Raw genomic sequence first — 22876 nt, 5'->3', positions numbered from 1 at the left:
GTGCTGGTCTCTGCAGGTGATGCAAACATATACAGGAAACTGGCTCTGCCCACCGAGAAGTATGAGGCACGGGCACATGGGCTGGGCCTAATTCCACAAGGCCACGTCCTCCCAAAATCCTTCCCTCCCTGAGAAACCAGGAGCTACCTTGTACAGAGGGAACACTCACTACCACTTGTGACTGCCTCCTGAAAACGCAGCACTTCTCTTCCTTCCTCCTGAATGTCAAGTGGGTGACTGCTGAAAGTGGAAGGAAATAATGCAAAAATTTTTAATGTCTACAGAATTTTGATCCCATGGAGTCGAATTCTCCAACTGGTCATTTAGTTGAGGGTATTTTGAGGGTTTACTGGAAGAGGGTAATGGATGGGGAAGGATAGAGGAGGTGGTGGTAAGGGAGAGTCCAGCAGAGAGATACCCAGAACTGCCTCCTGGCACCTCTGGTTTCAGACAACACAGCAGCTTCACAGCAGGCAAACGTCCTACCCTTCTGGGCCTGACAGCCCTCGGGGTTTCCTGAAAAGTCAGTGCGCACACTGTCTTCTAGCAGACTAGAAGCCTCCTGCAGCCTGCTTGGCCTGCACTGAGATCTCCTGAGACCCTGCAGCCCAGAGCCTGCATAGTTCACACCTCCTCCCTAGGCCTGGCATTGCACCGAGAGGGGTCAGAGCCAGGGCTCCCATGGGCTTGAGCTTGGACTTGGCGGTGAGGCTGGGGCAGGCTCAACCATGATGAGTCAGAGGATCAGCAGTGTCCAGCAGAGCTGCTGAGCCTGGGCTGCCAAGGAGACCCCTTGGGACAGCGGTTCTCCCACTTCACATGGCCCCAGGCCACACAGCCGGTGCTCACTTCTGTATCTCATACAATCCCCCGAACGGAACCTCTCTTTTCCACCTCTCCAAAGTCCTAGTGAGAGTCAGGTTTCACAGGCAAGCCTGTCATTTAATTTTTGGAACTCGGTGCTTTACTTACTATGCGGCTCAGGACCATCCTAAAACTGGCCCCATGGGGAGAACCATGGCACCGGGTCCTCCTGAGCAACTGCCCAGGTCTGCCTGCCTCACCACAGCAGGGCCAGGAATTAGGCTGGACTCCGAATATGGGTCTGTGTCCCCTCATGACCTCTGACCAGCTGCGGGGCCCATCATTTTTCCTCTCTGTCTCTCAATGGGCTGTGATGATCTCTCCCTTTCAGCTGCTAAAGCTATTGTGCTATTTCTCTTTCTACATCATGAGGCTTATGAACCTGTGCTTTCAAGAAGTTCATGGTAAGCACAGTTGTGGTCTTCTGCACCCAGTACACAAGATAACAGCAGAGTTAAAAAAAAAAAAAAAAAAAAAAACAGAAAAATGTCAAAACCCCCTGCCTGATGGAACCTCAAGCCGGTCCACACTCATTGGCATGTGGAGGTTAGTTTAACATTAGTGAGAGAGTGTCTGGTGGCATGTGTAAGACAAGAGGGACTATATGTTTATCCCTCCCATCCATCCACATTAACTTTAAAAATAAGTAAGTTAATAATATGATGAGGTTTCTGTAATATTCTAAAGCAGCCAAAGTCCTCCAATCTTTTTTCCAAAGTCTATAAGGAACTCAGCATCCTCAGCTGCTAAAAACATGAAGTATGTATTCATCAGGTGGTTGTGCTCATTTGGCCGTGTCAACTCTTAGCAACCCCATGAACTGTAGCCCGCCAGGCTCCTCTGTCCATGGGATTTTCCAGGTTAAGAATACTGGAGTGGGTTGCCATTTTCTCCTCCAAGGGATCTTTCTGACCCAAAGACTGAACCTGAGGCTCCTGCACTGGCAGCTGGATTATTTTACCGTCAAATGGTTAAAGGGAGATTCTTTTTTGAGACTGAATAAATAAAATTATTGCCATAATAAACTGCAATAATATACCAGAATGTGGAAATTATCTATAATTCCAACCTGATCACTTATGTCTATAGATCCAGAGAAGGGCAACATGGAAAACTCAGTGGTTTCCAAATGTTTTGATTTCTTACCGAACATTACAGAAAATGACATTACAAATACAAGTAGGTGAGAAGATACTCTGACATTTTCCCAAAAGTGAACCTCAGACGGTAGCTTCTTAAATGACACTTGAATGAATGTATGTTCCGAGAGATAAAATGACTGATCGAGGCCAAATATCCAGCCAGCGGCAAAGCTGAACTGCCGTGTGGGTCATGACAACCCCTCCCGGCACACCCAGCCACGGTGGGGCCCAGTTCATCACTCATACTGAACACCCCGAGAGCGGTTCATGGCTGACTCTGACACAGACCTCTAGTATGACTGGCCAGCTCACATTTCTTACTTAAAACATGGCTGTGTTCTTACCAATGATGCAGAAACTCCCAGAGTGATGGGCTTAACTTCTGCCCCAGAGTCCCTGGTGGATCTGCTCGCACAAAAACAGCAGCACAAAGGGCCCTGCTTGGATGAATCTGCTAAACTTTAAACCAATCTGATATGGGCCTGGAAGAACCAGTTTCCCTCAATTTCATGTGTCCCTCTGAATGGTTCATCCATGGGTCATCCCTGCTTGGCTGTGGATCACTTAAATCACATACATAGCTAAAGCCACTGGCTAAGAGCAGAACCTATCTGTGAAGGGCGTTTCCACTTGGGGAAAGAAAACTAGTACTTCTGGAGCCTGGGACACCCTTTGGACTGGATCCAGATACCCTGCGAGGTTGTGAAAAGTCAAAAACCGTGGGGTGGGAGAGAGCAAAAAGATACTGTTGCGAGAGTTAGGAATGAAATCAAAGGGAGGGCTATTTTACACAAGGTCATCAGCTGGGTGTCGTCCATGCAGGCTGCGGCCCTGTATTTATATAAACCACAGTGTCTATAACATTATCTCCAATAATGAAAAGGTTCCACTTGTCACTGACATTTGAATTAACCAGATGAGACAGTCTCAACTGATGCAACGCAGACTCTCAAGCCTAGTACCTGGGAGAAGAGGAAGCAAACACCACACACACACACACACACACACACACACACACACACACACACACACACACACACACCCCGTATCCCTTGCATCACACACACACACACACACACCCATATCCCTTGCATCACACACACACACACACACACACACACAGTATCCCTTGCATCACACACACACACACACACGTATCCCTTGCATCACACACACACACACACACACACCCCCGTATCCCTTGCATCACACCCACACACGCACGCACGCGCACACACACACACACACACACACACACACACACACACACCCGGTATCCCTTGCATCTCTCCAGTTCCCTGCCATAAAGTGGGTCAAAGACCCTCTTTTCCTAGAACTTCCTCCCTATTTTCTGTTTTCCAGGCTGAATTACATGGCCTAATGCAATTAAAGGAATGGGTTGGTAAACAGCCTTCTAATATTTAAAATGGAAATACTTTTAATTCTTTCCTCCACTTGGTTTATCCTCCTGTATCTTAAATATTTGTGTTTTCTCAGATGTGAGAGCTTCTAAGTAGTGGAAGCAATAAGCCCTAATTCATAGTGTCTGCTGACTTCCACAGTGTAAACACACTCACTGGGGCCCCTCTCAAGCTACCCATGTGACATTACTGAACACAGGGTTGGGCAGACATGACATCATCAGCTCTCACAAACTCCCAACACAGCAATGGAACCTGGAAATTACACTGTCTCAAAATGCAAAGCTACCTCTCTGCTCTTTCCCTTCCTAATCCTTGATACCGATGAAGCTTTAACAGATACTGGCTTCCACGAAGCAAATGGTTAGAACTGGTGCACTAGAGCCCATCAGTGTCACTATACGGATGATCGAGGCACCAGCTGACTCATCAGAATATATCACATGATGGAACTTGCCTACTCAATAAAATTAAAGTTCTTCATCTCCCTCTATCTCTCAAACTCTGGCTTTTGTATCTGCTTCCAACTCTCAAACTTACATAATACCTGGTACAAATCAGGAGGGAGAGAAAGGAGGTAAGGAGGAAGAAAAAAGGGGACTATGAGAACAAGCTATTTTGAGAAAAGGATCTATAATTAATATAGTGAGCAAAGAGCCAAGAAGTGCTGAAGCAGACAGAACAACAGTAAGATCATGTCCATCGGTTTCTAACATTAATTGGGAGGATAAATAACAGTCTTCTTTGAGCATAATCTTCTGCAAGGCCACAGCTCTGAAACTATTTCCTGCAAACATCTCTCTGTTTGTAGCATTAGTAGAAGCCGGCTAAAATTTCCCTAATTTTATTACCTAAAACCCAAGAGTAGGTAATTATGCTCCCTGCTGACAAAATATAAAATAGTGAGGATGCCCAATTACAAAGAAACATTGAAATGTTGAATAGCAGAAAAAAAATTTATGACAGTTCTGTAGTCACAGTAGGCAATGTAGTTCATTTAACCATAGATGATAAAAATGAATGTCTTCCAGGAAGCCCTTAATAGCCTTTAAGGTCTTTTCAATTAATTTAACCATGAATAATTTTCTTTTAAAATTACTTGAAATTTTCACTTTTAGATATTAGAAAGCTATTTTTCAGCGCATTTTTAGAATTGTACTGGGCTGTGTTCTATAGCCTAGGAATCAGAATTACTTTATCTTCACATCTGGGCACCACAAAGCTCTCTTCTAAGCACAGCTGGAGCAGGTGTCTGAGAAGTCAGGAACCAAGGGGGCTGTTGTGGTCGCTCTTCAGCTCAACCCGCTCCTTCAAAGGCTCCTTTCCCGGAAGAACAATGTCTAAAGACCTTGACAGGATGTTCCAGACAGACTCTGAAAGCCTATATGTATCCCTGTGGGCCGGCACAGAGTGCTCACAAAAGCCACCAGCAAGCAAGGTCAGCATCCACACGGGAGAGGAAGGACGAGCCCCAGATCTGATCGACCAAAAAGGGGAGTGGGAGTGGGATCACAGAACCAGGCATTCCTAACGGGGAGATCAAATCAAGAGAAAGAGTCAAACAAGAGGCGTGTCCCGAGAGGCTGCCTAGAATACTGCTGAGTGGGTGAGGCTCCTGGCTAGAGGCCAGCAGAGGGCCCACGCTGGGCTTGGGAGGTACTGGGGGAGTGGGGAGACGGATGGAAACTCAAACATAAAAGGATGCACAGCTGCAAGGGGCGCCGTGCTGGCTCATGCCTCTGTGCCTTGGCACATGCTGTTCCCTCCCACCCAGAAGGTCATTCCTGCTTTCAGCACCTAACAAACCCCTCCTCTCACGACACCAGTGCTCAAGAGTTCTTCCTCTGTGAAGTTTCGCCTTCACTGCCTTCTTTGTGCCACCTCTTATCTTGTAAACAGTTAGTCTCTAGCACGCAATAAGCATAATATTTGGTACACAGCAGGTACCTAACAAGTGCTTACTGAATGAATAAATGAGTGAATGAAAGACTAAGGACAGTTTATACAGGATTTAATAGGTCCTGCTAGAAAGATCTACTTATATTGGGGACAGGGAGGCCAAAGAGTCAGGGAAGGTACTTGGCTTCTCCTCTGAGTCATCTAAGACACAGTCCCTAGCTGGGCACTGCCATTGCCTGTATTCCTGAAACAAGAAGAGGAGAGTTAAGTATTTTCAGCTGGAAAGGGAATGAAATCAAACAGCTACAGACTGCCTGGTAGCAGAGTCAAAGGTTTGACACCCGATACTCAAATGATGATCAGCCAATGGAACATGTGAAAAGTACCAGAGATCCTGCTGGAATGGGCAGTCTTCTAGAGCCTGAGGAATCAGACTTAGGAATCAGACTTACTGGACAGACTCCTAAGCCCACCTTAAAATTCCTGACACAAAAGGTTTGGGTTAAGACATCTGTAGTTTTCAAAAACTCCCCTCAAGTGATTCTGATCGTTTAGAAGTCACGATGGTTGTGTCTAAGTTACCAATGGCATGATCTTGGCGTGCAGGACTGAAAGTTACTGAGAAGGGCTGCTGTCTGCCAGGCAGACCAGAGATAGTCTAAAATAATAGCTAAACCTGTTATGCATTTACTTGGATTATCTCATTTAATCCTCCCAACAAGCATAAAAAAGTACAGTCTGGGATTATGCCCACTGTATAGGACAGGCACAAGCTTAGAGAGGTTAAGGGACTTACTGGCTATTAATACTAAGTGACGGAGGTGGGATTCAACTTCAAGTGGTTTATTCTAGAGGCCACAAGCCCTTTGCTGAGGTGTGTGGGCAGGAAGCAATGCCCTAAAACACAGTGTCTTAGAGAAGAGGCCAGTGCCCTTGAAGTGGCTGCAATGTACCTTGTCTCTGGGCCATTTTGTTCTCTAACTCACAGCAACGGGTGCTTCTGATCAATCCTGAGCTTTCCTGTTATCTCTTCTGTCTCACTGAGTTTTATTTATCTTTGCATCACATATACAGCACACAATGCCTGGCCCATAATATATATTAATAAATGTTGAATTTAAAACAATTTGCCTCCATGATTGTGATGAACACTACGTGATAAAAGCCAAGAACTTCCCTTTTCACAGCTCTTGTACGGCACTGGTCATGGTGATACTGAAAAATGTGACTATATAGGGAAGGGCAGGAACTCAGGGTGTGATTACCGGGTGAGCTCTCAGGGGAAGCACACACTTGCCAGCTGTGTGACTATGTCTCGGACAAACCTGGAAGGATCTGGGGTCCCGGTGAAGTAGTGGACGCATGGCGAGCTTCTGCTCTGAGGCAGGACCGACACGATGCTGGCTGTGGTGAGGAAAGACTCAGAATCCACGCAGACTCCACTGGCTTTGTCCCGTAGGACATCAATCATGGTCTGCACAGTGATGCTTTCTGCAAAGAAAAAAGAGAGGGAGGAGGCAAGCGGCTAACCAAAATCCATTAGTTATTTCCTTTTTGAGTAACAGAACCTCTGAAATTACAGCTGGGAACAGAAGAGCCCTACTTTAGGTGTGGTCACAGGATAGATCTTGACCAATGAGAGGTAAGCAGAAATGATGTGTGCAACTCGCCCATCACATCCATAAAAAGGAATGCTTGCCCTTCATTCTTCTCCCTCCTTTCCTGCTTGCTGGGAGATGCCAGTGAGTGGACCATGAAAGCAAGTCACATGTTGAGGTAAAGCAACCCACCCACCCTGGACTGTCTATATACATTTGGACTAGGAGAGAGAAATAAAGGTGCATTTTTTTAAACCACATTATTTTGGGGTCTTTTTGTTACAGCACTTAGCAATTCCTCAACTAGTACCATATGCAACAGAATGATATTCATAAGTATACAATCTATGCAGAGCACCAAGCGAGCTCTCTGGTATAATCCTGCTGGTTAGAGTTAATATTATATCTAGGGAATGACCTCTCCACAGTGGGAAATACACACAGAGAAGTCTTTCAAATATTGAGAACCATAAGGATTATTGGCTCTGACTTCAGATAAACAGACTAACAAATCTTTCCCTACATAGAATTCTGGTTCTTCACTTTCTCCCTCTGTTGGTAATTCATTAAAATGGTATTTTTTCAATCTGTATTCATAAAGATCAAATCAAAGCAATACATGGGGAAAAGGTACCTTAAACTTTGCTACCACAACTCATATCCTCTTTGTAAATATCTCCATGGATAATAATACATTGCACCTAAAAATATTAACGACAAGTCCCCATGTTCTTCAACTATCCAGGGTTCAAACTTCCTCCCTGTCTCATAAATGAATCTATTGATTTAAACCAGGATCTGACAGATGGATAATGTCTCTTAAAACTCTTTTAACCACTGCCTCTCATTTTCCCCCCTTGCATTTTATTTGCTTGGCCATTTCTCCTGAGTCTCCCATACTCTGGACTTTTTAAGCTGCACTTTGCAGATGGTGTTATTAATATTCTCCTCCATCCTCTGAATTTCTGGCAAACTAGTAGCTAGATCCAGAAGCTGCATCAGGTCAATGTTTGATATTTTAGGCAGGACTACTTTACAATTGGTATTATGTATTATACTTTCACCAAGTTAGATTTTTTCAATTAAAAACTGTAGTTTTTTATAAGATTCTCATTTCTAAACACTTTCTTACCTTTCTACCCAGAATATATTAATAAAGTTTATAGCAAAAGTCCTAAAGTGTTCTTCTAGATTAAGAGTCAGCCAATTTTTTCTTTAAGAACCAGACAGGAAACAGTTTAGCCTTACGGGTCCTAGAGGGCTTCCCAGATGGCTCAGTGGTAAAGAATCTGCCTGCCAGTGCAGGAGACTCATGAGACGCGTGCTCAATCCCTTGGCCAGGAAGATCCCCTAGAAGACGAAATGGTAACCCCACTCCAGCATTCTTGCCTGGAGAATCCCATGGACAGAGGAGCCTGCCAGGCTACAGTCCATGGGGTCGCAAAGAGCTGGACATGACTGAGCACAGACACATATACACACAAAGACACGGGCCCTATAATCTCTGCTGGACTTGTCGCAACTGCTCAACTCTGCCACACGGCATGGAAGCGGTCATAAACAATAGGAAAATAAACAGGTGCAGCTGTGTTCCAGGGAAATTTTATTTACAAAACAGGCATCTTAAAAAAAAAAACAAAAAACAGGCATCTACCAACAGGTCAACTCCTATTCTAAATCACCAAAGGCTTGACTCACAAAACACATGTCTCACCAGCAAATATAAAATGTGGCCATTGTGGTTTATAGGGAAGGGTCTTCCACTCAGGCACAAAAGTAACAAGCTACCAGTCACCACATTTACCTAAAAATGGATTCTGGCTAAGTCAATATCGGGTGGGAAATAGAGGGCTCATGAAAGGAATTCAACAATTTGACTCAACAAGTGTTCATGGAACAAAGAGCCATAACAGGCATCACAAGGGGATCCTAAGGTGAATAAAAGATAGCACCCCTGATGGCAAGACTCAGCAGGCAAATGAAACAGGAAGATATACAGAGGAGATACATCAAATGTACAAATACTGAGGTATAAGCAAGGCTGCACTAAGTGTTTCAAAGACAAGCATAGTGACATCAGCATTTAAAGGAGAAATGGGAGCAGGAAACATCCATGGATAAAAAAGCGTCATGTGAAAATAAATACAAGTTGTGGTCATATGACTGCACAGCAAGGACTTTAGCACAAGTCAGTTTCTGTATACAGGACAAGGTCTGTTCTCCACTTTTCCTCTTTGCTTATTCTCCTAAGTTCAAACAAGGTCTCTGAAACAGCTGCAAGACAAACGGTATGCGAGAGAGAACTGTAAGGAACACCCCAACTCACCTTCTTGCTTTTCTAAGGTGTCTCTGCCTGAACAGCAGGTTAGATGGTCATCAGATGGAGAAAAAACTTCAGAGAAATTAAACTCATCTTCTCCCGTCCACCAACCTTGACTCTGAGCATAACTCCTGAGTTCCGGATGCTCTGCGTCGATTTTAGTCGTGAGCGAAAGCTGATTGCAAATACACTTGACTCCCTCTGTAAAGTATACAAAGTCCAGCTATTTAGAAATAGACTTATAAAGACTTTATCAAGAAATGGACATTACAGGGCAGCTCTCCCCTGCAACTTGACTCTAACTATATGGAGGAATCAATTCCATTTCTGAAGAGAGAAACGTAAGGTCCTTGGTCTTCTTTTAAGATCTCCTAGAAGGTCTGAGCTTCTTGCCTGGAGAATCCCAGGGACAGCAGAGCCTGGTGGGCTGCTATGGGGTCGCACAGAGTCGGACACGACTGATGCGACTTAGCAGCAGCAGGTTTGAGCAGCCCTGACACATTTTATCACGTTTTCAATGAGCGAGTCACTTGACCTGACAAACTAAACCCCAAGCATTTACTATCCACGAGAAAAGTGAAACGTTCTTTGAAAGAGGCTCTGTGCTGCTAACAAGACTCACGAATGTCACAGCTCCGGACATTTCTCCTCACCAGGTTAGTCTCGCTTAACTACTACCCTCTGCTCAAATCTATATATATATATTTTTTTCTTTTTAATCTTAAAATATGGTACTTCTTCATTCAGATTTTTTCAGGCCCCAACATTTAGAAAAACACAGTGACCCTGATAATGAATTATTTATTTATTTAGGCCACACTGTGAGGCTTATAGGATCTTAGTAACCTAACCCGGGACTGAACCTAGGTACCTGGCGATGACAGAATGGAGTCCCAACCACTGGACTACCAGGGAATTCCCGATAATGAATTGTTTTAAAATAATGCCATGTACGTGCAAATGTGTGTGCATCTGGGTGCCCAGAAACGAGGAGCACGTTAGAGCCTGCGGATGTAGCACTGAGAGGGTCTTAAGTCCAGGCACCATGGCCTTAGCTCTTCCTGGCCTTGAAACTCCCCACCAGCCACCCCCACTCACCTGTGATTTTCTCTGCAGCCCAGTACTTCCCTACAGTCTCCAGCACCCAGGCCTCCTCACGGTCCACGATCAGATATGCACTTTGGAAGCTGTGGCAGGAGTTTGCATCTTCATAATAATTCCCACCCTGTCCATGTTCTTCCAACAAGGCGATGATGACGTCTAAGGCTTCTTTAGCTGTTGCCCCTCTCTCTAAACCAAGCCTGAAGAAAGAGGACCAGAAGTACACCTCTGTCATTTCATATCACCTCATTATTAGCACAGGCATCAAAGGCTGGGACCAAGCTGAGTGATGAAGAATGCCGACGTGCATAACTACGTTAAATACTCAGGCTGATACACAAACAGATAAACAGCATCTGAACTCACTATACAGAGCAGACATTCCATTCAGAATCATGGGGGCATTTTCTGTCTTTGGCCACGCCCTTTCCACACAGTCAGGAGCCCAGTGGCTTCTCTCTCTTGAAAGGAAGCTTGGCTATTTCTCTTTTTCTATTTTCTAACTCTGATTCCCTTGAAGCTGGCCAGCTTCGTAGAAGACCTTAACAAGAGAATCTCTCTGTGGCTTGTTCTCCCTCCTGCCTCTGGGCAAAAGGAAACCTCTGCCCAGTCCAGCCCTGACCTCTAGGATTCTACACCAGGTATTCGGGTTAGTAATAGAAGTGCTCTGTAGCTAGCCACTGTCCTCTGTGAATGTAATTCACCCACCATCTCCTTAGGAATGGGCGGCTGGTTAGGACAAGACCAGTCCTTTTTCTATATAGAGCCCACCTCCACTGGTGTGACTTTCAGCTTCAGTCATTCAAAAGGACAAACTTCTTCCAAAGTGAAACAGCCATCTTCTCCCAGCCCTTCCAATGAAGAGACTCCTTAAAGAGACCACAGAGACCGCCCTCTACGGAACTTGAGCCTGTATGCTTGCATGCTAAGTCACTTCAGTCGTGTCTGACTCTTTGTGACCCCAGGGACTGTAGCCCCCAGGTCCCTCTGTCCATGGGATTCTCCAGGCAAGAATACTAGAGTGGGCTGCCATTCCCTCCTCCAGGGGATCTTCCCACAGGGATGGAACCCACACATCTTATGTCTCCTGCATTGGCAGGCAAGTTCTTTACCACTAGCGCCACCTGGGAAGCCGTGTAACTTGAGCAAGTTATATCATATATTTGAACTTCGGTTTTATGTCACCAGTAAAATAAGCACCTACGTCACTGAGTACTAGGAAGATGGGTTTTATGAGATAATGAACATGAAAATACATGGCATTGGCACCAGGGACCAAGTAGGTGATCAGCAAGTTTTCAGACACAGCAGACTGTGACAGAAAAACAAATGACTCAGAGATAAAGGGACCTCATTTCTAATTCTGCCTCTGTTATCCACCATGAGTAACCTTTTCAAACCTTTATTGTCTTGTCTGTAAAGTGAAAAACAGTACTGTTTCCCTCTCAGGCTGATTTGAAAGAGAATGGCACGTAATGGGTGCTCAGTAAATTTCTTTTTATTCATCTCTTCATTCAAATTGTAATGTTGGTGACAGAAGCGTGGCGTCTCAGAACAGAGGCAATGGAACCCTACTAAGATGGCAGCAGAGGCCAGTTCTGGGTGAGTTTTCAACTTAAGATGCAATTACTATTAAAATTCACCCAGTTTGATTCTTCCTGAAGGGACAATGCACTGTGCTGCCAGGGAGACGAAGAGATAATGGGACTCCATGATCCGGATTTATCTTTGCAACAGGCTTATTTTCAGAGATAATTACATACCAATTCATTTGGCATTTCTCAATTTAAGCTTACTTAGGAAGCCTTGATGACAAGGCAATGCTTTGAGAAGTTGAAGCCTTAGGGGAGTCATATAAGAAAAAATTCATTAGAAGATGGAAGTAGTGGACTCTTCTGTTGGTCCGTGTCATCTTCTCCAAAAAGGAGTAGAAGACATAAGCACTCACCTCACCTCGAAGGTCCAGAGCGAACAAGTGTGCGGCAAGTACCTCTCACAGCCAAGAGCTGGCCACACAGGAGGGCCGCTTCCTGCTTTCCACAGGTCCCTGATGGCTCCTGGTCATTCTAGGCAGCATGCACCCGGGGCCTCTGCAGGGCCCCACTTACCCGTGCAAACAAGCACTGGGAGGAGCCTGTGAATACCCAGCCAGGGACAGCAAGGTCACCTTTGGCAGCTGTGACTTCTCTTTCACAGGTTTTCTTTTAAAGATTTAGAAACAAAAAGTGTTTTTTGAAGTGGACTATTTTTAGTCTTTGTTGAATTTGTTACAGCATTGCTTTTGCTTTTTGTTTTGTTTTTTGGTTTTTTTTTGGGCCCCAAGGCATGTGGGATCGTAGCTCCCTAACTAGGGATGGAACCGTGGCCCCTGCACTGGAAGGCAAAGTCCTAACCACTGGACCACCAGAAAGGCCCTCTTTTGCAGTTTCTAACTTACTCTCCTCCTGCTCTGCCCGTTTGCACCCCACACTGACTTTGGTGCCTTCTGCAGTGTCTGCAGGAGGGCCTCTGCACTCATCCACAGACATGATTCTGATTAAACCCCTCATGCCAGGACCATGGGGAAAAGATCCCCATTTGTCCCACCTGACCATTCCCAGGTGGTCTCCCTGCCATGCGCCCAGAATAGGACCACTGGCAAAGCTGCAGATGACAAAGGGTCGCATCCTCTCCACCTGAGATCCAGAGGTGCATCTGTACCTCTGGATCCAGGCCCACAAGTCACCACCATCAAGAGGCCTATTTTAAAGCCTTTCCCAACATTTCCCCTCCTAGATGAGGTGCATTCATGTGATGCCAAATGAAAACAGGGACTTTCTGGCCTCCACACCTACTTTCACTTTGGCTGCTATACCTCCTACATGGGCTTGACTGGAGCGGGAAAAGGACTGAAATTAACTGCGCCAACAGTTAACTATCAATCAACTGTTAAGAGTCTTGCTCTGACATTTACCTTTAGCATAACTCAAATCCTTCAGAAATGTGCGCCTGGTCAGGTTATTCTGGGTCTTGGAGTTAGATGCTCCCAAATTCAAATCCTTATTTTTTATGGAAAAATTCTGGCGGAAATGCTTATTTGGGGCCAATGACTTTCTCACCAGTATGTCGAACTCACTGTGTCCTTTCTGGAAAGGTGAACACAGCTCACCAAGGAAGATGAGCACCCTCCACACTCCCCTGCTGCAAGCTCCTATGTTTAGGAACACTGCTCGCTTGTCTTCTTTATCCCTATGCTTCCACTGATTAGGAAAACCCCTGTGCCATTGTATCCCAATTAAGGTACAACATGGAGCTTCCCAGGTGGCACAGTGGTGAAGAAGCCACCCGGCAACGCAGGAGACTCAAGAGATGCGGGTTCCATCCCTTGGTCGGGAAGATCCCCTGGAGTAGGAAATGGCAACCCGCTCCAGTATCCTTACCTGGGAAATTCCATGGACAGAGAAGCCTGGCGGGCAGCAGTCCATGGGGTTGCAAAGAGTCAGACACGACCGAGCACACACATGCAAGTTATAATCAGATTTCCTGTAAACATACAATCACTGCCCTAGAGAAAGTCATAAAAATAAGTCAATCCCTCTCCCCTTTTAGGAATGAGCCTATACAGATGCAGAGGCAAATAACCTTTCTTATTCCCCACAAATCAAGGGGTCTGCAAGGCCTCACTGTTTTTTTTGTTATCAAAAAGTTCCCAGCTTCTAGCCAGAGGGATGAAAGCGGGAGGGGGAAAAGTGGATGTTAACGGCTGCACTGATTTAGAAGAAAGGTGCGTGAAACCTTTGGACTGGCCTCCATCTCCTGGTATCCAGAGCTTCCTGGCTCCTGGAGAGAAGTAACCTGCACTCTAGTACGGAGGCAGCCTCCCTGAGGGGGCAGGCACCGGACACCAGGCTCTGTGGAAGCCTCAGGCAAGTCCCTTAATCTCCCGTAGCCTCGGTTTCCTGTCTACCAAACAGAAGTAGCCACACCCACTTCACCAGATGGTGGTGAGAGTTAAATGAAATATTCTCTGCAAAACTCATTACCCAATAGTGTTTGGGAAATAGTAACTCTTATTTCCACAGGTTCTTTCCTCCATAGACACTGGTTAGTGTGTGTGCTCAGTCATATCAACTCTTTGCAACCCCAAGGACTGTAGCCCACCAGGCTCCTCTATCCAGGGGATTCTCCAGGCAATAATGGGGTAGGTTGTCATTTCCTACTCCAGAGGATCCTCCCTGACCCAGAAATCGAACCTGTGTCTCCTGCACTGGCAGGCGGGCTCTTTACGCTGCGCCACCTAAAAAGAGCAAAGCCAACACTGGCTGAACCTCCCTGCAAATCACCAGTGAGTCCTCACACTCACCAAAACACCAGGAAGAACTGTCTTATATAAGAGATTCAAACCACCTTTTTACCGCACTGCTCTCTGGTGTCTGTTTCTGCCCTGCTTCTGACTTAAATAAACTGTTTCCTTGTGTGCTCTTCCATACCTTGTGCTGTGTCTCTAATAATAAACTCTGCAGCTGTTTTACAGTTTTTGTCAGGAAGATTCCCCTAGAGGAGGAAATGGCAACCCACTCCATTATTTTTATTTGGAAAATCTGGGCAGAGGAGCCTGGTGGGGTCCATGAGGTCATAGAGTTGGACATGACTGAGCATGCACGCACTCCCGCCCCTAAGTCCCTCTGAAAACATGTGGAGCTACCGCACCCATTGGCTGGGAGGCACTTAGACGTTGATCTAGGAGGCCTTCTGGCTCAGGGGTCACTTTTAGGATTCAGTTGGTATGGAATGGCCCCTCAGTATCTGACTGTGTGTGACTGAACTGATCATGGCTGATGTAAAGCTGAGACCCTGAACTCACAAAGAGCCATTCAAGGTGCAGATAGCACAGCAGGGCCCTCTTCACCCACCTGTCTTTGTATTGTAATAGCTGGTCATGGGTGGCCAGGAAAGGAGTTGAAGCTAAATGACTACAATTAAACTTACCCTGTCATCTACTCCCAACATGTGTTACTGTCCCAGACCTTGGTAACTATCACAACCTCAATTACGTTCTAAATATATCTTCTCTGTCTACATCCCTGGGCCTTGTAGACCCAGGTGAAATGCATCTCCTTGAAGCATTGCTAAACGGATGCAGCCCATTATCATCTCTGAACATCCAGCAGCGTTTGCTGAGAGCCTGGGATTCTGTGCCATTCATGTGGCTAAAAATCTCCAATTGCCTTAAGACACATTTCTCCTCCTGTCATCTTAAACTGGTCTAAAATCTTGCATTGCTCAATTTTCTGTCCTCTCCCTGCAAACAGACTAAGATCTCTTTGAAGTGTCTGAGCTTCTTTATGTGCCTTCAGAGTCTAACACAAAGCACATATTCAATAACTCTGGTTGTCTTACAGGTTAATGAACTTGAAAAGATACGTCAGAAGCATTGAAGAAAGGAAAAAACCATTCTCTTCTGTCATCCCTTAGAAATCAACTGTTCAAATGGTGATATTTCCCAGTTCCATTAATCCCCTCCATGAAGACAATGATAACTCAAAATGCAAGGTTACAAATGAGACATAAAAGGGGCATTATTTTCCACTGCTAACTCTTCATTTTCAGGATTTCTCTTAAACAGGGAGGTAAAACTACTGGGACAGCTGTCAAAACATACGCTGAAAATTTGTTATTCTCTCCACTGCACTCTGATGATCAAGAAAGAACTCATTATAAATATGAGGCTTTTTCCTTCTTTTCTCCAGCTCAGGGGACCTGCTCCTTCTCAGTTAATAATAACCAGGAATAGTAGGGAAGGGTGAGGAAGGCATAAAGGCAACATGGCATCAAAAAAGTGTCGCAAACTGACCTGTCCACCAGGTGAAAGAAGCTATGGGCCACAGACGTCTTTGTGTAGATGTGAAATTTCTCCCTGCAAAACCTATAAAACGTAAAAACCTCCATTCCTTTTTGTAGGATGTCCCCTTTGGGAAGCTCTAGAGGTCATCCAATTCAGGACTCACACTGAACAAATGATGGGCACAGATACTAATGGTGTTTCCACACTGAAAACCAAGACCTCCAGCTCCCAGCCCAGTCCCCCTTCAACCATACCATGAGTTCATTGCATTTCACTATTTCAGGAAAAAAAGAAACTACTTCAGAATGTCATTTCATTCCTGCCACTTTCTACTGTAGTCATTCTTTCCAAACTTGGCCACTGATCAGCTGCTGCACACCAGGGACACGGCCCTAGTGCTTGTGACGCATCAGTAAACAAGCCAGTGGAGACCTCCCTCTTGCCAAGCTTACACATCCGCCTCCACACTTCACTAACGCATTAAACGTGAATGCATTACCCTGTGGCTGGGAGGGGAGAAAAAGAGAGAAAAGAGGACAGAGACATAGAGGGGAAAGGAGGGAAGCAGCTTCTGTTCTTTCTTCCTTTATATTTTATGTGTTTTATATATTTTTTTTCTATTTACTTTTATCTATTATTAGATATATTTCAAAGACCATAAAATTGACCCATTTAAAAGTATCATTGAATGATCTTTAGTATCTTCATAAAGCTGTGCAACTACTACCATAATCTAAGTTTAAAACATTTCAAACACCCCAAAAAGAAGCCCCATACCTATTAGGAATCCCTGTCTATCCCCCACTCCAACCCCAGGAGATCACTTTCTGCTTCAATGAATTTGCCTATTCTGGGTATTTCATGTAACTAGAATCATAGAATATGTGACCTTTTGTGTCTGGCTTCTTTCACTTAATATAATGTTTTCAAGTATAGCAGGTATCAGCACTTGATTTTTTTTTTTATTTCTGAATAATATTCCATTGTAATCTACTCTTTTTTCCACCACCTCCAAATTTACATCAAAAGGCGTAAGTCTTCTTTGGAAGGACTGCATAACAAAGTATGAGGTTTGAGAGAGAGAAAGCCCATCCCCACCCCAACCTGTTTGAGCGGTTGCCTCTAAGAGCCACCATGCAGTACCTGACCAGATCCATCCCCAGTAAGGCTTCCGTCTCAGCAGCTGGTTCTCTGGCATTGACGGCTTCGTTGGCTATGCACACTCCATGTTCATTGGCTCCCATTTCTGCCCCCCAAAGCCACGCAGGTCTGCTTATCACAATTGCATGGGTCCTGGGAACTTGGTTGACTGAAATGTAAGTGCACTAAAAAATGAAGACAGAAGAAAGAAAGGGCCATTATCTGTCAGGTACCACTTAGTTTTCACCTTGGTACTTCCATTAAACCACCACATCCATTACAAACAGAGCCGAGAAATAAAAGGCCTTGGGAACACCCAGACTTAAAAGACATCGCACATCTCGAAGCAGCTCAAAGGTTTCCACAGTGAGTTTCAGTCTTGCCACTCACTCATTTTCCAGTCTCTTTAGTTCAAGCCAATCAGCGCATAATGAAGACATCTACAGTGGCGGTCTATTTTCATGTACCAGGTATTGAGCTGGTCTCTGCCCTGAATATTCTGTATCTGGTCATTTTAAAAGGCATAGATGGCCACCAGCATTTCAAACAAGCATACCTACTAATTCGCAAAACTCCTTCTAGATTAGTGGTTTTCAAACTCTGTAAAAGTTATAGAGCTCTATCCGTAAAGGAAATTCTACTTGGATGCCTAACACAGAAAGCAGATAAAAAGGAAGATGCTTTATCTGCAGAATAGAGGTCTCTTAAGCTTCCTGCAATGTTCCTCAGCTCCTTAGAACACAGTTTGACAACCTATATGATTACTCTAGTGGTACAAAAGATAAAAACATAGTGATACTTCACATTTCACTAATGCATTAAATGTACACTCTCTTATCCACTATGCTTCCCAGTCTGCCCCATTTGATCCCCATACTAAGCCCATGAGGACACAGTCCCAGAAAGGCGTTTTTTGAACTCCTTTTACAACTGTGGTACACGCCACTTAGAGCTGTGTCTTACCTCCTCCAGTCCCATGCCTGTTCTTCCATTCACCTCAATACACTTTGACCAGTTCTATTGTCTTTATGCTTTTGGGTAAAAGTTTGCATGGAGGAAGGATCCTGAGGCTAAAAGTACTTGGAAAGAAATAGCTTTATCTAAATTAGCTCATTCCTTTCCAAGTAGACACAGCAGGCTGGAAAGCACTCAGAGCCTTCCCCTCGCCACACTGGGCCCCTAGGAGACTACTGGAGCAGCAGGAAAAGCACTAAACTAGGCTGGCCACAGGGCCTCCTGACACTGATATTCTAGTATCTGTGACACCCTCTTCCCAAGAAGGCTGCGGAACTCAGGGCTTTAAATTATATAGGGCTTTTTAGCTGTCAGGGGAGAACTCTATCAACCACAGCATCCATTTACATTTTAAACTGGGCATCTGAAAGCATTGGATCAACTGCAGCCTTAGATCTCTTTTTTTGATTCAACACCCAGTTATAGTTCTGAATGCAGCCCAGAAAGCTATTCTGCATTGATTTTCCATAATCGCTAAACCCCAGGTAAGAGCTGAAATGCACACTCACTGGTCACGTGACATCTGTATCTTCACAATCCACATTAGGTATTGCTCTGCTCTGGGATAATGTTATTTCACTTGATAACTATTTGTAAACTGAAAGCTAAACTCAGAGGTTGTCAAGAGACCCTTGAGTTTTTCATGGCAAACGGATAATAAAACATACTCTTGAAATGTTTTCCCCTATTCAGTTGCCTATGGTTATTTATTTTTTTAAAAAAATGATCCTTTGACAACAAAAACTGGCCAAAGCACTAAACAAACTATGATCCTCTGTGCTCTTCTACATGGAATTGAGGTATATATGTTAGAATTGTCTTATTTCATGCAAAAAGCAGCCCAGACATTGATCAAAACTTTCCAAAACCCCTGTACCCACTGAGGTCGAGTGACAAATTCTGTCTTGAAAAGACTGACTAAATAGGGAAGGAACCTCAATTTCCTAAGCACAGATTTATCATAAATTTTTTTTAAGGACAGGAAAAAAGCAAAAATAGGAAATGAGCTTATTTATTTGTCCTCAAATTCATGATTACACCTTAATTCCCATTTCATCAATTATCTACAGAGCACCAATCACACACAAGGCATCTTGTGCGAAGTGCAGGTAAGTCAGTGAGGGGCCCAGTCCCTGTCCCTTCAGTTGGCAAAGGAGAAGGCACACACACAAATGACCACGACCACCGGCCAACTTAAGGTATGTCTGCTTAACAGGCACTGCATCTCCCACTCCTCCCACCTTATGAAAAGTGAAAGTCCCCAGTCATGTCCAATTCTTTGTGGCCCCATGGACTATACTGTCCATGGAATTCTCCAGGCTAGAATACTGGAATGGGTAGCCTTTCCCTTCTCCAGGGGATCTTCCTAACCCAGGGATTGAACCCAGGTCTCCCACATTGAAGGTAGATTCTTTACCAGCTGAGCCACAAGGGAAGCCCAAGAATACTGAAGTGGGAAGCCTATACCTTCTCCAGGGGATCTTCCTGATCCAGGAATCAAACTGGGGTCTCCTGCATTGTAGGCGGATTCTTGACCAGCTGAGGTATGAGGGAAGCCTTTGCACTTCTGATCAACCCAATCCTGCTATTCTTTTTCCTTTTCCCATTCCACTCCTTTTTAACCCTTCCAAAATACTATATAATTGACCTACGTACTGCATGTGCTGTTTATGTATGCTATTTCCACAGGCTAGAATGTAAGCTCCATGAGAGATACAGAAATGAGAGAGGGCTCGATCCCAAATCTGGTACATAGCAGGCATCAATAAATGAATGAATGAATAGGTAACAAAGGTCAGAGGGAGCATAATTGAGGTTCAGAGGCAAGGAGACACATCCAAGTGGGCAGAGGTTTTATCAAGTGGGTGGCATTTGAGTTGACCTTGCAAACTGAGCCAGACATTGAGGTATTCCACACAGAATAAAGAGAATGAGAAGAAAAAGGTGGGGATGTCAAAAATGTGTTCCCGGTTCAGGGAGGTCCTCCACTCTGCCACTTAGGGGAGCTGTGATGGCACTGAGTCACAGGACTGCAAAAGCGTAAGTACTGACTGATAAAAGGGCTGAACACTGAATCCAAAAGACCATATGGTCTTCGTGGGAGTTCAAAATACATGCAGCCAACTTGACACTTCTCACACCTAAACTGGAATCGTGAGGAAGCAAGGAGATCCCCAACTAGACACAGAAGCTAAATCAGCCCCTTTCAAGCACCAGGCTGAACGCTGATCCCTAGATCCCCGCACAGGACACAGGGCAGCCAGTGAGGGGGAGCTGGTGTGTGAGCACCCCAGTCTTAAGTGTGTGCGTTCAGTTGCTCAGTCACGTCCAACTCTTTGTGACCCCATAGACTGTAGCCCGCCAGGCTCCTCTGTCCTTGGGATTCTCCAGGCAAGAAGACAGGAGTGGGTTACCATTTCCTTCTCCAAGGGATCTTTCCAACTCAGGGATGGAACCCTGTGCCACCAGGGAAGCCCAAGCAAGCCTGTAACACACACCCTCAGGGCATCTTTGTCATGGACCACTGAAGTCTGGCTTACCAAGGGCCCCTCTGTGGCTGCAATTCACACAGCTCACTGGGTTTGAAACCTGACTAATCACACCCAGGTCTGGGAGGAAGAAACATTTGTTTCACAGAGATTAGTTACTTAAAAGTCCCAGTTTGGGAGCAAATCTCACAAATAAGGAACATTTACACACAATGTAATGAGTTAAACTTCAGTCAGCCATCTAGAACCTGAACTCTGCAGGCAGTCATTTTCTGAAATAAGATTCACCAACACAACTGCCACGTTATTAACGAGGCAGAGAAGTGGGGTTTGAAGTAGCAGAGAAGGTTTCTCTGAGGGGAAAAATCCAAAAGCACCTGAAATCTTTCAGCATTTAAAAAACAAAACAAAGCAAAACAAAACAAAAAAAAACCTTTGTTCTAAAATGAAAATTTCCAGCCAGATTTCTGTTAGGAAAAAAGGAAAAAGAAAATGTTCACCACTCAAAAGATCAGTCTTTATGGGGTACAGTTCTGGCCTCAGCTCTGGGAATTAAGCTGTTCAAGGGGCTTGCACAAAAAGGGGAGCAATTTGTCTTGTTGCCCCATGGCCAAGCCCACCCAGTCTTTAGTAAAACAAATCTGTCAGCTAGCATGACTTCCGGGTGCTAAGACCACACAACAAGCCTGGAAGAGGGGTGGGGGATGAGGGGTGAGTCATACTCCTAAATGTCAGCTTTGAGACTTCCCTGGCAGTCTGGTGGTTATGACTCAGCAATTTCAACGCAAGGGGCACAGGTTCAATCCCTGGTCAGGGAACTAAGATCCCACAGGCTGCAAGGCACAGTCAAGAAATTGAAACGCAAACTTAAAAAAGAACTGTCAGCACTGCCTAATGCTAATCACTGAAGTTTGAAAGATGTTACCTGTACTGAGCTTGTCGCTCTCAGGTGGCTCCTGGGGACACATACCAGGTTGGAGGATAGAAAGATAAACCTTGACAAGGCCCCAGAGACAAAGACAAAAGACAATTCTTCTGCAGGGCAAGCCCTTTATTATTTTGTGTGATGGTGTCCAAAATGAAAAAGCAAAATCAGCGTCATGCTGTCGCCTAACCCTTGCACATTCCTACACACACTATTTCTGGATATCACCCAATGAAAGGAGAATAGAGACACTCACACAATAGACATTTCACTTACTGCAATGCAACCATTGTGCCTTTCCTACTGTACTCAGATGGTGAACACAACCCTGGCACCGCCAGCGAAAACCACTGTGAAATGAGTTGATGAGTCAGCCAGACTTCTTAGGAGGAGAAAGAAAGGTAGGGGAAAACGGGATGCTTTAGGAAAATAGGTTTAGTTTCAGAAAACCTGTGACTCTAAAGCAGTATTGAGATTCTCATTGAGGTTGTTTTTTTAATGTTTTTAATCCCAGTGTCTTCTTGCCTGCAACTAGACTAGTTTTGGGAAATGTGCCATTAAGGCTTATAGGAGTCTAAACAAAGACAAAAGAAGATGCTGGGTATATTTTAGAAGAGCTCTTTTTTATCTCCCTGAAGCTGCAAGATCTTTAAGGATGGACAATGCAAAGGGTTCAGAAACAGGCTTGGGAAAGGGGATGTAAGGCCAAGCCACTCTCCCATGGGGCCAGGGAGATGCTCTGACTCCACAGGAGGCTGGGAATCCCTGCCTCTGGGGCTGAAGGGATGAAAACAGGAAAACTGATAGGAAGAAAAGCATACAATCTACTTAGTGACCATGGGTCTGCTCAGATTTCAGATTCCAGAATGACTGTACTCCCCTGTGGTAAGGGATAATCTTCAGAATTAACATTGAGAACCCACTCCCTGCCCCACCACAGACATGGACATGAACAATGTTACTAATAACGCCACCAGCTACCATTAATTGGTAATTTTCTGTTCTTGCAAATATTTTCTTTGGGAAGAAAGGAGGAAAAAAGTATCTACCAAAAATCTACCCCAAATTGTGAAAGTTGTATAACCTGACTGAGGATACTAATCTCACACAGAATTTCATGTAGTGGGAAAAAAAATATT

At 44.8% G+C, this 22876-nt stretch overlaps 1 protein-coding gene across 5 annotated transcripts in view; it reads right to left on the bottom strand.

Annotated features, from left to right (window-relative positions):
• SCRN1 (secernin 1) overlaps positions 1-22876 on the bottom strand; it is a 91154-nt gene that overhangs the window by 34269 nt on the left and 34009 nt on the right. For all 5 annotated transcript variants that reach the window (XM_069588100.1, XM_069588104.1, XM_069588102.1 and 2 more), the window contains exons 3-6: positions 17313-17494; positions 10343-10545; positions 9251-9445; positions 6652-6817 (exon numbers count right to left, since the gene is read on the bottom strand). In XM_069588100.1, the coding sequence (XP_069444201.1) occupies positions 6652-6817; positions 9251-9445; positions 10343-10545; positions 17313-17494 (746 nt within the window). The remainder of the gene's footprint in view (positions 1-6651; positions 6818-9250; positions 9446-10342; positions 10546-17312; positions 17495-22876) is intronic.

Source organism: Ovis canadensis, chromosome 4 (assembly GCF_042477335.2).
Source record: "Ovis canadensis isolate MfBH-ARS-UI-01 breed Bighorn chromosome 4, ARS-UI_OviCan_v2, whole genome shotgun sequence".
Taxonomy (NCBI): domain Eukaryota; kingdom Metazoa; phylum Chordata; class Mammalia; order Artiodactyla; family Bovidae; genus Ovis; species Ovis canadensis.
Note: the sequence above shows the minus strand (reverse complement) of the source record. Positions and strands in the feature narration are given on the sequence as shown.